General features: G+C 42.9%; 1 protein-coding gene across 2 annotated transcripts in view; it reads right to left on the bottom strand.

Moving 5' to 3' along the window:
- Positions 1-15,728, bottom strand: part of MDH1B (malate dehydrogenase 1B) — a 75,452-nt gene that overhangs the window by 52,928 nt on the left and 6,796 nt on the right. The window contains exons 2-5 of one of the 2 annotated variants that reach the window (XM_077448505.1): positions 14,459-14,571; positions 6,405-6,539; positions 3,050-3,192; positions 379-878 (exon numbers count right to left, since the gene is read on the bottom strand). In XM_077448505.1, the coding sequence (XP_077304631.1) occupies positions 379-878; positions 3,050-3,192; positions 6,405-6,539; positions 14,459-14,571 (891 nt within the window). Of the gene's footprint in view, positions 1-378; positions 879-3,049; positions 3,193-6,404; positions 6,543-14,458; positions 14,572-15,728 lie in introns of those variants that run through there. The other variant, XM_077448506.1, reaches the window with a different exon arrangement.

The raw sequence follows: 15,728 nt of genomic DNA, 5'->3' as shown, positions 1-15,728 counted from the left end.
GAGAGCATAAGCCCCTCCCATTCCCTCCACAGCCCAGCGCTCCAGTGACAGCATTGAGAGCAAAGCAGAGAGCCGGTGACTGACAGGAGGGGGAGAACTAAGGGATCAGAGGTCTTTGAGTTCTCACTGCAGAGACTGCACCCCCCTAGGTGAGTGTAAATGTTTGTTTTTTTTACAATCCCAAACTTCTCTTTTAATGATCCCTAATTTCTTTTGTTTAGTCAACATTAGGGAAGTCAGATCATCATTTGGCTTTGTAACAGCTAGGTGGAAGTGGAAATTTTCATAGTGATACACATCAATACAGAAACGAAACCCTTTGTTTTTCTCATGTATGCCTTCCTGTTGATTCCATAATTACAAAACAGTAATACACACCTGATGAATTTACATTCAGCTTTTTTGCAATCTGAGCTTTTGCCTCAAACTCCAGTTGTGTTGGTAAAGCCACTACATGATGATTATTGATGGATGGTGCATATTTTAGCACCACTAGGGCTTTAAGATTTGCATAGGTACTTCCGGACACAACCACCTTCACTTCCTTGTTTGCATTCTGGTCAATGAGCCTGCCATACTGTGCAAACTCTTCTGTAACCATCTTAATGTAATTTTCTGGGGACTGATCAGTTTTCAGAAGTACATCATCAAGGACAATTACAAAGTCAGCTTGGAGAAACACATCATCAGCCATCGTATGCAATGTTACTTGTCTTATACATGGAAAAGCTAAGTCTTCCACCTCCATTTTCAGTCCTTGCAGGGTATCCATGGATTGGCTATTGTCTAATAAGTGCAACCAAATAGCTTTCTCTGGACCAAAGACTTCACCAGCAGCCAGAATAGGAACTAAACTGTAGCAAGTAGGCATTGATGCACTAAAATACATAAATGTCATCAGAAATTCAAATTACCATTTGGAAAATAATATTGCATATTATGAATATGTTAAAACTGTTTATAGCATTCACATCCTCTTAAAATGACTGCCTAACTAGATTTCAATTATTACATTTATATCAATCAAGTAATATATGCAGTATTTGTAAAACTTTGTTTTCACTATTCTGTTTTTTTGTCAAAAATCTTTTTTTTAAAAGGAGAAGTCCAGCCTGAGCTTTTTAGGCAGGGCTAGAACTATGGGTCACAGGACTGCAATTTGTTTTGCACTCCTGTGACCCGTTTTCAGCAGAGAGCGGTCTGAAGTCCCCTTTCCACTGGTGTCACTGCAATCAGTCAAGGCAGCGCAATATCCCGACTTAGGAAGTCTGGATCCGCCAGCTGCCTAGAATGACCGCAGTCTCAGTGAGCCGCTGAGAGGCTGAGATGGCCATTCCCTGCTCCTCCACAGCTCAGCTTTCCAATGAGTGTGGAGGAGCAGAGCAGGAGAGATGCTGACTGACAGTCAGCAGCTCTGCTCTTGGGGAGCCAAGAGAAGCGAGCCATTGGCAGTGTTCGATGGCTCGGTTCTCAGTGCAGAGGCGGCTGGGGACAGATGCAGCATCGGTCTAATGCTGAATCCACCTAGGTAAGTATGAATCTAGGAAAAAAACAAAAACATACTTCTCTATTAAAGCCAACCTTGCATAGAAGTGCAAGGCCCCAGTATCTCCTAGCTCTGCAAGCCACCATGCAAAACACAATGTAAACCCTTAAAGGGCTCAAAAGCCAACATAGGCTAGAGCCATGTTAGACATCCGACAGCCACTTCTGGTAGTTAGAGGTCCAGCTACATGACTGATTAGAATCTACTCAAGATTAGGATGCAAATATATAGGCTGACTCAAAGTTCCACTGCCACACCATGGTCCCTGCCGGTGAGAAGCTGCCTTCGAAACTGGATGGACAACAGCTAGAGGGTCTCTCCATCACCACTGATTTTGTTTTAGGTCTCCGACACTAAGACTGATGCTGCATCACAATCATTCTCCCGGGCCCCTGCAACTGGACTTTGCTGCAAAAGTCATTTGGAGATATCTTTATTAGAGAGGTTGTAAACTCTTTAAAAAAAAAAAAAAAAAAAGAAACCTGTATGACAAAGTCATAATGAGCTAATATGCATCGCATACTAGCTGATTATGAAATACTTACCTTAAAACTAAGCTTTCCAGCGGAGCCCGCACAACACTGAGATGGCTGACATTCTTTCATTCTTTTGGGTTCTCGGGCTCTGGCGCTGTGAGTGGCCAGAGCTTCGATGACGTCACTCCCGCGCCGTTCCTTCAGGGTGCATGCGCCAATGGTGTCACTGACTGCATGTAATGTAAATGTCTTTTAAACATTACACATTTAGGAGATATTTACACTACCTATAGGTAAGCCTTATTATAGGCTTACCTATAGGTAAATATCTGCAGAGGAAGTTTACCAGTGTGTAAACCAGGGTTCTGCTAGCTGGCCAATGGGATCGCCTGTGCCTTCAGCCAATCAGGTGACCAGTATTACACCCACACCTTCTAATTGGCAGAGAGGTGGTTCAGTGTTAGAAAAGCAAATATTAATTTGGGGTGGACTGTGAGCGCAATGTTCTGCGCTCCAAGTCCACCTTTTTTAAAGCCTATTAGAGCCTAAGGTCCTAATCAGGTGCTTAAAAAAACACCCCCACAGCTGGAATTCAGACGCCTGGCAGATGCCTGAATAGGGGGTGGCTACAGCAGCCATAGATATATTCATGCAATGCAATACAATGCATGGATCTATCAATTTGTCATACAGGGGACGGCGCAACAGAGGGGCGGCGCCCGTGCGTTCCCAATGGATGGGCCGCCCCTGGGTATGAATATTTTTTCAAGGCACTGTATATAGTGAGACATTAGGGTTGGTTTACTAAAGGCAGGTAAGCTATTCACTTTGCAAGGGAAATTTCCCTTGGCACAGCTGAATATGGCGAAGCACTGTTAATATCATCTAATCAAGTGTAAGCAAAGAATACTGTTTTTTCTTTTTTATTTCTTTGTATATGATTGGGTATTCTTAGCAAAATAACCCTGTGATTTGAATGTTATTTCCAGAACAAACATAACAAAGTTTGAAATCCTGGTTTCCATACCTGGTAATCCAAACATGTAGAGGTTTAAACTGTCTTTTTATTTCCTCTTCTTCCATGTGTAAATTGATATGAGCTTCTAAGTTTTCTGTTGCAATATCCTTCATTAACTCACTCAACATAGCTGAACTTATATTGTAATATTCCTGAAAAATAAGTCAATATAATTAAAAGAAACAGGTAAAAAAATGGGAGAACACACTAACTCTGTGGCCCAGGCCCAAAAATCAGGCACCTTCAGGTGCCTGATCGTGTCTTTGTATTATAATTGGAGTTACACCAAACTCAATTATAACAATGTTCTATAATGCAGCTATCCACTATAGCGTCCGTGGTTAAACTACAGCCAGCTACCTTCTACTATAAAAGCTTTACTATTAGCCAGTGAGACCCACCATTGCATTTGATAAATAATGGAAATGTAATGAGAGGAAGCAGATGGTGGGAAAAAATCTCCATGCAAGAAGTATGGTCAGTAACTAATAATAATAGAGGGGTTGATTTACTAAAACCGGAGAGTGTAAATCAGAAGTTTCGAAACTACAAGTCCCATGAGGCATTGCAAGGCTAACAGTTAAAAGCATGACTCCCACAGGCAGAGGCATGATGGGACTTGTAGTTTTGAAATAGTTGGGGGGCCGCCAGTTTGAGACCCCTGGTGTAAATATCCATGGCAGCTATGCATAGAAAGCAATAAGCTACCAAAGCTTAAAACGAATAAGCTGAAGTTAGAAGCTGATTGGTTTCCATGCACAGCTGCACCAGATTTTGCACTCTCCACTTTTAGTAAATCAACCCAAGTGTCCCAAGGTATAAGAATTCTAAATGTTCTAAAAATAGAGAGAATATCCTATGGCCATGGGGGCATTTTGGAAGGTAAGACCACAGACTCACTTTACAGGCTAGCAGTATGTGTTAAAATTTAAAGGGTACAGTACCTAAAGGTAAGTCAATGTGAATTAGAAGAAATACCTGAAAATAATTTATGATGCAGCTTTCACCTTTCACATGTGTGCTATTTGGATTTTGCGTGACTTCAGGTGATTACAGGATAAACGGTGTAAAAAATCGACTGTTTTAATAGTTTCTATATAATTTGTATGTCTTATTTAATGGTAACCAACAGAGTATTTTTAGTGAGCACATATTTTCATTTATTACTGTTTCACTGTAACAGTATGGTGAGTGGGTGTTGAGCGCAATGGGTGGGCAGAAAGCGGACAAAGGTTCTGGTGATAACTGTCAAAGATATGAATTACTCCCACTTTGGTGAGATTGCCACCCACTTCCTGCTATGTATTGAAGACAGGGAGTTGAGGACACAGACAGCAGACAATAGGTGTTAGAGCTCCTTGACTAATGCTGGAGCAGGCATCTTTACAGAATGAACTAGCTGTCCAAGTTGGACACCGGGTAAGGTCTATTGCAGGGGTCTAAAAACTTTCTAAGCAAAGGAGCAGTTTACTTTTGCACTTTAGGGGGGCTTGACTGTGGCCAGTGGGATTAAACCATGTCCCATCTTTGGTATCAGTGGGAGGAATAGTGCCCTATTGTAGGTGTCAGTAGGAGGAATAGTGCCCCATCATTGGTGTCAGGTGGAGGGATAGTGCCCCATCAATGGTGTCAGCGGGAGGAATAGTGCCCCATCAATGGTGCCAGCGGGAGGAATAGTACCCTGTCTTTGATGTCAGTGGGAGGAATAGTGCCCCATTATTGGTGTCAGTGGCAGAAATAGCACCTCAAGGGCCAGATAAAGGCAAGCAAAAGGGCCGCATCCGACCCCCGGGCCTCAGTTTGGAGATCACTGGTCTATTGAATTCTTTTCTGAAATCTGTATTTGATTGGTTGATGTTCTTTAGGTGTATGTAAAGCTAAATCTGTTTAGTTTTAGAAGGAGTAGGTGATGTGGAGTTTGTTCTGTCTGTGTCCAGATGAGTATGAGGAAGACAATGGTCACCAGGACCAATAGTAATGCTGAAGGTAATTTTGCCACCCCCATTGGCTCCACCTCTGACTCCACCCACTTTACCCTGCCCATGTGATAGGAGGCAGCGCTATGCAGGAAGCATAGACTCTGCTTCCTCTAGCGCTGGCTCCAGTGCTGCGCTGCACCTCTAATTACACTACCGGCAAGATGGAGCAGCTGCCTGAGACTGAGTTAGTTACATGCTGCAGCCTACAGACCATGCAGACGCAGAGGGAAACAGCGGTCAGGTGTCCCTAGGCAGTAGTGCGCCCTAGGCGGCTGCCTAGTTTGCCTACTGGTAGCACCGGCCCTGGCTGAAGCTACCCAGTAGAGACACAGACAGTAATAAAAAAGCCTGATAAAGGTTGTAATCCTTCTCTATACTATCCCTGGCTTATCCAAAATTTAAAAAATACACTTTAAGCTGGCCCAATTTTATCCCATTCTTCCTCTAATATGCTATAGAGAAAGGAATGGGGACAAAATATTAAACTTTGTGTGTTGCATAAGACTAAAAAAAATACTAGTCTAAGGTGCTAGAGAAACAAACATGAAATGGAAAACATACATATGCTAATAAAAAATACAAAGAATGCAGCTTCTAATACAAATAGTTATTAGCTACATAATTACCTTATAACATGCACTTTCCCCTTGAAAATAGGGGGCAAATTGTGGGTGCGTGTTATATGCCGATACCTGGCTGCCTCAGAGGGGAAGGAGGGGCGGATCTCCTGTGTACTCGGCTCAGCTCGCAGTCACACACAGTCCCGCCTCCTGAGCGGCTCCTAGCATTGTCATCACATGTCCCGGCATTGGACTGGTGTTAAGTCTATCATAGGAGCCGGGCCAGGAGGCGGGACTGTGAGTGACACAGAGCCAAGTACACAGGAGCTCCAGGCTCTGTGTAATCCAACACTGGTGAAGCTGCATTCATGAGAAAAGGTGGGGCTGCAGAGGGGCAATGAGCCGGCTTCATTAACAGGCAATGGTGAGGCTGAAAATGGGAACTGAGCAGGCTGCAAGGATGGGCAAAAGGTGAGGTTGCAGATGGGCACTGATCAGGCTACAATGATGGGCAATGGCGAGGCAGCAGATGGGCACTTGCAAGGCTGCAGTTAGGCACTGATCAGGTTGCATTGATGGGCAATGGTGAGGCTGAAGATGGGCACTGGTCAGGCTGCATTAATGGGCAATAGTGAGGCTGCAGATGGGCACTGATCAGGCTGCATTCATGGGCACTAACCCTTATTTTGCTTCAAAGTTATTTATTTAAAATTTAAGTCTTTTTCCTGAAACTTCCTTCTTAAAATTAAGGTCCGTGTTGTACACCTGTGCGTCTTATACACCAATAAATATGGTAATTATCTTAGTTATAATTAGTTATCTTACCTGTGCGTGTTCCATTAGCTCATTAAATCCTCCGAGTAGCAATCCCTTGCCTCCTCGATCCAACAACTCCCTCCATATTATGGGAGAGTGTCTGTGCTTCCATCCATTTTTTAGGCATAGTTTTGAGATCCATTGCTACTTAACAAGAAAAAAAAAAAATTCATAAAATGAAACATATCAGAACAGTATTTCACCATTTTGATCGAGTGGGAAGACTTAATATTTGTGTCAAGTTTTAGTTGTTACAGAGAGATATTCCCCTCACTTCCTGTCCCTGTGACACCAGGAAAATAAATAGAAATGCGTGTTCGTCAGAGATGGTAGGAGCCAGTAGTAATTTGGCCATCATCCCCCTGCTCACAGCATACATAGCCAGGCATATGGCAATTTCAGCATTCTTTCTGTGGCTCAAAAATCAGTCTGGGTTTTTTTTTGTGGTTTTTATGGATAGGGTTTGCGGGGCAAGGTATAATGCGAAACTGTACAGCTACTTGAGGACTGCTAAGCTTCTGTTTTTTTTTGGTTGCAGCCTCCCCAGCAGAGAAATCCCCAAAGGGGTTCTCACGTATGCTTAGTAGTATATTAGAGTGGGGTATAATTCTAAATCTAGATCCTCAATATATTTAAGGGTCCAGGTATCTCATCTATTTATTTATTTATTATGGTGCAGTGAACTTCCTACTTATACCTGTACAAAGTCTATATCACAATGATCGTGTCTGTAAAGGATATGATCAATGGTATATGACGATGTGTGATAGTGAGTGGGTACAATATACCTATAATGGAGAGTGCTTCTACAATAAAGTGAAAAATAATAACAAAAGTGCTCAGTGATAAAGTGCAATTAGTGCTTACAGATCCTATAAGTGCTAGATTATGCTACATCCTAGCTGGACCACTTGTATTGTGTGACCACGTAAAAAAGAGACTTAATTTTCTGCACTTTATAAGTAGGAAGTTCACTGCAGCATAATAAATAAATAAATAGATGAGATACCTGGGCCCTTAAATATATTGGGGATCTAGATTTAGGATTATTTAGGAGGTAGCGCCAAATACCCCACTCTAATATACTACTAACCACACTGTACTCTCTTGGCTATTTTGTACAACTCCTGGCTGTCATACACAACTCCTGGCTGTACCGGGCAAACTTCTAAGCAGTATTACACACTCCTGGCTGTTTTTCGCAACTCCTGCACTGCACTTGCTTGGGGAGATATACCACTCCAGTCCACTCCTCTGTATAGCAGGAGCAGTTACTCACCTAGAATGGTTGGGCTTCCTCCCACCAACTCCTTTCTGGCTCTGCTCGGTCTCTGAACACTCTGGCTTCCTCTCTGTCTCTCTCTCTGCCCCAGGGGAAGAGCCCCCGCACAGGGGTCTTCTCCTGAACGAGTGGACCCAGGAACTCTGCCCTTGGCTGACAGGTCTCTGGATATTTAGTGGCTCTCCCTCCTCCTTCTGGACACACCTCCCTAGAGATTGGTGAATAGAACCTAAACTCTCTGATAAGCCCTCTGCTAAGCAAAGAGTTTCTGCTCTGATGAGTCATTTTTATTCTGATAGCAAGGACTTTTTTGTCTGCACAGCTAAAGAATAATGAGGATAATGATGCAAAAACAGACTAAAGTGAAAGTAAACTCCCCTATCATTTTCAGCCAAGGAAGCTGCCATCTTTGCCTCTGTTTAATCTTCAACTGCTATGGTGCTGCACATGTGATTCGTTATGACACCAGCCATTGGATGGATTGATAGTTTGGCTGAGAGCACAGCCAATGTGCAGTTAACATTCCCGGCATGCCTTTTTTTTTTAACTGTTTAAATCCATGGGTTTACTTCCACTCAAAGCTGCTGGCAGGATAGAAGATTTCATGATATTTATATGGAATATTTCACAATTTACCTGAAGCTACCAAAAATTCCCTTTACAACTATTAGTTTAAAGTACTAGTCCAGCCAAAAATGTTTCTTTTTAGTTTTGACAAGTGTGATCCAGTTGTCATCTACTGTCTGTCTGCTTGCACAAAAGGTGAACCACTTGTGAGTGTTGAATATATGATGCCAGTGGAGACAAGACAATCCTTGAACCAGCTAAATACATTTTAGGTGCATCAAAACAGTTGTGCAAGGACATACAGTCTCAGCCTGAGAAGACAGGCCTACCCCCTGCCAGCATGCTGAAAAACCCTTCCTCTATATGTGGAAGCAGAGATCCAACACTCCTCCTGCTGAGCCATACTTATAGCTCTGCACACAGCAAAGCTCCTGCTCAATACAGATTAGATAACTCTAGCTTAGACGCAGCAGGGATTGCATATCAGGCTGTGGCTGCTTTTTAAAGAAAACCAAGAATTTGCATGTTTTTTGTCTTGATGCACCTGCAATATAATAAACTGATTTAAACTGAAAGTGTATTTGTACTTCAATCATCTATTTGAACAATGCTTACAATTTCATTCATTCTCCCTTCCATTTTCAGAATTTCTTTCTAGAAACACAATACTGATATTCATATTGACATACTGTACAGGCAAATAAAGAAAGATCTGCATTGAGTTAAAGTTTCATTTTAGAAAAAAAATGGATAAAATGTATCCCAAAATGGAATGGATTAAAACAAGTCCACCTTTACATACAGTTGTGCTCATCAGTTTACATACCCTGGCAGAATGTATGATTTCTTGGACATTTTTCAGAGAATATGAATGATAACACAAAAACTTTTCTTTCACTCATGGTTAGTGTTTGGCTGAAGCCATTTATTAATATTTAAATACTAATGGCAACAGAAACTACCCAAATGACCCTGGCTATTGACTACTTCCCACCCGGCCAATGTACATAAACGGTCGGATGGGCGCTTTTTCTCTTTCTGAGAGGATGTTCAGGAACGTCCCTCAGAAGGAGAAGGATCGCACGCACGTCCCCGCACAGCGGCAGGATCCCGATGCGCTCGTATCACCTGGACACGACGCATCTCAGATCGGCAGGACACAGCTCTCCTCTCCTCACACAGAAGTTGTCTGTGAGGAGAGGAGAGGGGATCGCTGCAGCCAGCTGATGATGAGTGAGTATGAGCTGTTTTTACAGCTTTTTACTCACTGATCACCAACCTAGTGTCACCGTAGAGCTGAGTGATTTTCTAAAAAAATAAAATCTGATCGAGTTTTTTTTTTGATGGACACCACGCCGGTCCTGAGGAGCTGCGGGCAGGAGTTTTTAGGTGAGGCCGCAGCTTTGGCCGTGTCCGGCCTTGCAGACTAGGCCGAAGCCAAAAAACTCCCGCCCACAGCTCCTCAGAACCGGCCTGGTGTCAGCTGCGTTCCTGCTGAAAAAAAAAAAAATAGATTTGCTGAAATTTTGAATCAATTTGACCTCTCAACTCGATTCAAGATTTGAATCGATTTTTTCCCCAGCCCTATGGCACCACACAATGTAAAACACACAATGTCCCCAAAACACATGTCCCAAAAAATACATGTCCCCCACATATGTCTCACTAAAATCACATGTCCCAATGATTATCTACACAGCTCCTCAGGACCTCAGAATCAATTTCTTTTAAAATCCAAATTTCCGCTCTTTTTTCGCTTATATCGCAAAAAATTGAGTCGTGAATAAATACCAACAAAAGAAAGCTCTATCTGTGCAAACAAAATGATAAAAATTTCATTTGGGTACAGCGTAGCATGACCGCACAATTGTCATTGAAAATGCGAGAGCGCTGAAAGCTGAAAATTGGTCTGGGGGACGAAAGTGCCCAGTATTGACGTGGTTAAGGGTAACCATCCTCATCTGTGATCTGTTTGCTTGTAATTAGTGTGTGTGTGTGTATAAAAGGTCAATGCGTTTCTGGACTCCTGACAGACCCTTGCATCTTTCATCCAGTGCTGCACTGACGTTTCTGGATCCTAATTAATGGGGAAAGCAAAAGAATTGTCATAGGATCTGCAGGAAAAGGTAGTTGAACTGTATAAAACAGGAAAAGGATATAAAAAGATATCCAAGAAATTGAGAATGCCAATCAGCAGTGTTCAAACTCTAATCAAGAAGTGGAAAATGAGGGCTTCTGTTGAAACCAAACCACGGTCAGGTAGACCAACTACATTTTCAGCCACAACTGTTTGGGATGCAAAAAAAAACCCACAGTTTCAAGATGCACAATAAGGAGGCACTTGAAGACAGATGGGCTGCATGGTCCAGTCGCCAGACTGAAAGCCATTACTACACAAATGCCACAAACTATCCCACTTACAATACGCCAAACAGCACAGAGACAAGTCTCAAACCTTCTGGCACAAATTGAGCTTTCTTGCCACAACCATAAACGCTACATTTGGAGAGGAGTCAACAAGGCCTATGATGAAAGGTATGGAGGTGGATCACTGATATTTTGGGGATGTGTGAGCTACAAAGGCACAGGAAATTTTGTCAAAATTGTTGGCAAGATTAATGCAGTATGTATCAGCCAGGAAGCTGTGCATGGGACTTACTTGGACATTTCAACATGATCTAAATGAATGAATGATCTAAAACACAAGGCCAAGTCGACTTGTCATTGGCTACAGCAGAATAAAGTGAAGATTCTGGAGTGGCCATCTCAGTCTCCTGACCTCAATATCATTGAGCCACTATGGGGAGATCTCAAACATACAGTTCATGCAAGAAAACCCAATAATTTACAGGAACTGGAGGCTTTTTGCTAAGAGGAATGGGCAGCATTACCATCTGAGAAGCTAAAGAGCCTCATCCACAAATACCACAAAAGACTTCAAGCTACCATTGATGCTAAAGGGGGCAATTCACGGTATTAAGAACTGGGGTATGTAAACTTTTGGTCAGTGTAATTTGGGTAGTTTCTGTTGCCATTACGATTTAAAAAGAGTAAACACAGTTGATTGATAATAAATGGCTTCAGCCAAACACTAACCATGAGTCAAGGAAATGTTTTTATGTTATCATTCATATTCTCTGAAAAATGGCCAAGAAATTAAATTCTTACAGGGTATGTAAACTTATGAGCACAACTGTAAATAAGCTACAGTGAGTGAAAAAAGTATTCCCTGCTGATTTTGTACATTTGCCCAGAGTGTCCCGTCTGTAAGTGCTCATAATTCTAATGGTAGGTTTATTTTAACAGTGAGAGACAGAATAACAACAAAAATATCCAGAAAAACACATTTCAAAAAAGTTATAAATTGATTTGTATTTTAATGAGTGAAATAAGTATTTGATCCCCGATCAATCAGCAAGATTTCTGCTTCCCAGGTGTCTTCTATACAGGTAACGAGCTGAGATTAGGCGCACTCTTTTAAAGGGATTGCTCCTAATCTCAGCGTGTTACCTATATAAAAGACACCTGTGCACAGAAGCAATCAATCAGATTCCCATCTCTCCACCATGGCCAAGACCAAAGAGCTGTCCAAGGATGTCAGGGACGAGACTGTAGACCTACATAAGGCTGGAATGGGCTACAAGATCATCGCCAAGCAGCTTGGTGAGACGTTGACAACAGTTGGTGTGATTATTTGCAAATGGAAGAAACACAAAATACTGTAACTGTCAATCCCCCTTGATCTGAGGCTCCATGCAAGATTTCACCTTGTGGAGTTTTAATGATCATGAGGACGGTGAGGAATCAGCCTATAACTACACGGGAGTATATTGTCAATGATCCCAAATCATCTGGGACAATAGTCACCAAGAAAACAATTGGTAACACACTACGCTGTGAAAGACTGAAATCCTGCAGTGCCTGCAAGGTCCCCCTGCTCAAGAAAGCACATGTACAGGCCTTACTGAAGTTTGCTAATGAACATCTGAATGACTCAGAGGAGAACTGGGTGAAAGTGTTGTGGTCAGATGAGACCAAAATCTAGCTCTTTGGCATCAACTCAATTTGCCATGTTTGGAGGAGGAGGAATGCTGCCTATTGAGCCCAAGAACATTATGCTTTGGGGGGGGGGGGGGGGGGTCTGATAAGGGGACAGGACAACTTCACTGCATCAAAGAGACAATGGACGGGCCCTCAAATCTTGGGTGAAAACCTCCTTCCCTCAGCCAAGGCATTGAAAATGGGTTGTGGATCAGTATTCCAGCATGACAATGACCCAAAACACACAGCCAAGACAACAAAGGAGTGGCTCAAGAAGAAGCACATTCAGGTCCTGGAGGATGGCCTAGCCAGTCTCCAGACCTTAATCCTATAGAAAATATGTGGAGCTAAAGGTTCGAGTTGCCAAATGTCAGCCTCAAAACCTTGGACTTGGAGAAGATCTGCAAAGAGGAGTGGGACAGAATCCCTCCTAAAATGTGTGCAAACCTAGTGGCCAACTACAAGAAGTGTCTGACGTCTGTGATTGTCAACAAAGGGTTTGCCACCAAGTACTAATGCCCTGTTCACACGATCAAAATTTCCGTCGTAAAAATCTTGGATGGTTTTTCCGACGGAAAAATGGAGAACTTGCTCTCAATCTTTTGCTGGCAGAAATTCCACCAGCAAAAGTCCCATGGAGCATACACAAGGTCGGAATTTCCGACCAAAGGTTCACATCGGACTTTTTTACTGGCAGAATTTCCAACCGTGTGTATGGGGTATTAGCCATGTTTTGTGCACAGGTCAATTACTTATTTCACTCATTAAAATGCTAATTAATCATTTTTTTCTGGATTTTTTTTGTTGTTATTCTCTGAGGCCGCGTACACACGGGCGGATTGTCTGCCCAACTTAGTCCGCTGAACCGTGTTTCAGCGGACAATCCGCTCGTGTGTGGGCTTCAGCGGACTTTTTCAGCGGACAGTCTGACGGACTAAGTCTTTCGGAATTTCCGTAATTTTGTCCGTCCAAACTTGGTTTCAGCAGACAGTCCGCTCGTGTGTAGGCAAGTTGGACGGACTAAGTATGGCGCATGCTCAGAAAGGATTTACATGCCGAAGGTTGCATTGCAGTGTATTGGACGTCGAATTTCTAGTCCCGTCGTACGTGCCGTACACGTCATCGCGCAAGCTTTCGGCGGACTGTCTGCTCATCGTGTGTGGTCAAGTCCATTCATTCAAAATTAGGACGGACTGTCTGTCGGATTGTCTTAGGCCGCGTACACACGGGCGGATTGTCTGCCCAACTAAGTTCGGCAGACAATCCGACAGACAGTCCGTTCAAAATTAGCATGAACGGACTTGACCACACACGATGAGCAGACAGTCCACTGAAAGCGTGCGTGATGACGTGTACAGCACGTACGACGGGACTAGAAAAACGACGTCCTATACACTGCAATGCAATCTTCGGCCGTGTAAACCCTTTCTGAGCATGCGCCATACTTAGTCCGTCCAACTTGCCTACACACGAGCGGACTGTCCGCTGAAACCAAGTTTGGACGGACAAAACCAAGTTTGAACGGACTGTCTTACGGAAATTCCGTAAGACTTTGTTCGTCAGACTGTCCGCTGAAAAAGTCCGCTGAAGCCCACACATGAGCGGATTGTCCGCTGAAACACTGTTCAGCGGACTAAGTTGGGCAGACAGTCCGCCCGTGTGTACGCGGCCTGACGAACTTAGTTGGGCAGACAATCCGCCCGTGTGTACGCGGCCTCACTGTTAAAATAAATCTACAATTAAAATTATAGACTGATCATTTCTTTGTCATTGGGCAAACATAACAAAATCAGCAGGCAATCGAATATTTTTTTCCCCTCACTGTATGATCATTCTACACTGAAGTGAATTCCTATGCAAAGGAGGTTATTTACGAAAGGAAAATCCACTTTGCACTGCAAGTGCACTTGGAAGTGCAGTCACTCTAAATCTAAGGGGTAGATATGAAATGAATGGAAGCTCTGCTGATTTTATCATCCAATCATGTGCAAGCTAAAATTCTGTTTTTTATTTTCCTTGCATGTCCCCCTCAGATCTACAGCGACTTTACTTCCAAGTGCACTTGCAGTGCAAAGTGGATTTTCCTTTAGTAAATAACCCCCATAGACATAAGCCAGTTTCCTTTTGGTCAAAAATAAACAAAGAGTTTAAATGTACATTTTTGGTCTCCTACCTCCCATTCCTCAGGATGACAGGTGATTTTATGAACTCTGAAATGTGGCAGGTTTTTCTGAAGATAGTCAGCAAGAAGTTCTGCTTTGGCATAATATGGGCAGTCTGCCTTTCCTGTAAGGACAGGGTCGGTACATTGAATAGTTGTGTAAACATAATACATACTGTATGAATTTCTTATGTAAGGCATCACAAAGTAAAATAGTAAGAAAACATATTCAACATGTAGAGTATAATTTGCATATACAGTAACCGTGAGGCCCCTTGCGGGAATTGCTTTGGGGAAGGACCTTGAATCACCACACAACTGTCATGCAGTTGTCCACAGAGTGAAAACAGGTAATTTGTCACTGTGGTTCTGGTGGATTTCCAGGCAGTTTTTGTAGTTGTACTGCCAAAAGTTGTATTCTAGTTCATACGGTGACAAGAAAAGACCTCTGACCTGAGTTATTAAGATGGTGGAGATCAGCCATTCTCAACCAGGCTTCCACTGAACCCTGGAGACCCTACTGAGGTTGCTAGGGGTTCCCTGAGCAGTGGTTAAACTATCCACTACAAACACTGATCACCACCGCAAGGCATACATTTTACACAGACCACCAACATAAAGGGTTGCATCTACATTGACTAGTAATGTTAGAGAAAAACACAATTTTCACTACCTGGGTTTCTTTTTTGTTACTATTATTCATGTCATTTCAAGATCATTACCGAAAAAAATGTTGTCCTAAAACAGCAAGTGGGGGTAAAAAATGTATCTTCCCTGAGTGTTGAATACTCTAGGTAAGAGAGTTAATTTAGGCAAAAATGTAAAGAAAAAATCAGCACAAGGGACAATACATACATTTAATGTGAAGTATCCCTTGTGATATTGTTGGCTGTCCTAGTTGAGATATGAAGTACTCTGCATCCCCCCCCCCCCCCCCCAAATAACCCTGAAATTGTAATCTTCTAGTGCTGAGGGAGTTATAATGACCACTGCCCCAACCTACCCTCTAGTGTGGCTGTGCAGGAATAGGGGGAACTAGTAACCAGAGGCTCCTGTGGGGGGGGGGGGGGGATTGCTACACGTAGATCCTGTTTCATTCATAGAATATGTAGTATGGCTTCTATGAATAGTGGAGCTGGGCAAAAAGAGTGGACATAGTCAGGCTCTCTTGATGTATTATTCCCCGCTGCACCAGTATATCCAGGAGTGGGGGGGGGGGGGGGGTTCAGGATGGTGGAGGATTTTCACTAACAGAAGAGCAGCACAAGGCACACATCCTACT

Source organism: Lithobates pipiens, unplaced genomic scaffold, assembly GCF_037356315.1.
Source record: "Lithobates pipiens isolate NorthernLeopardFrog02 unplaced genomic scaffold, aLitPip1_a1.2 Scaffold_22, whole genome shotgun sequence".
Taxonomy (NCBI): domain Eukaryota; kingdom Metazoa; phylum Chordata; class Amphibia; order Anura; family Ranidae; genus Lithobates; species Lithobates pipiens.
The sequence above is the reverse complement of the archived record's forward strand: the minus strand, read 5'-3'. Positions and strand labels throughout refer to the sequence as shown.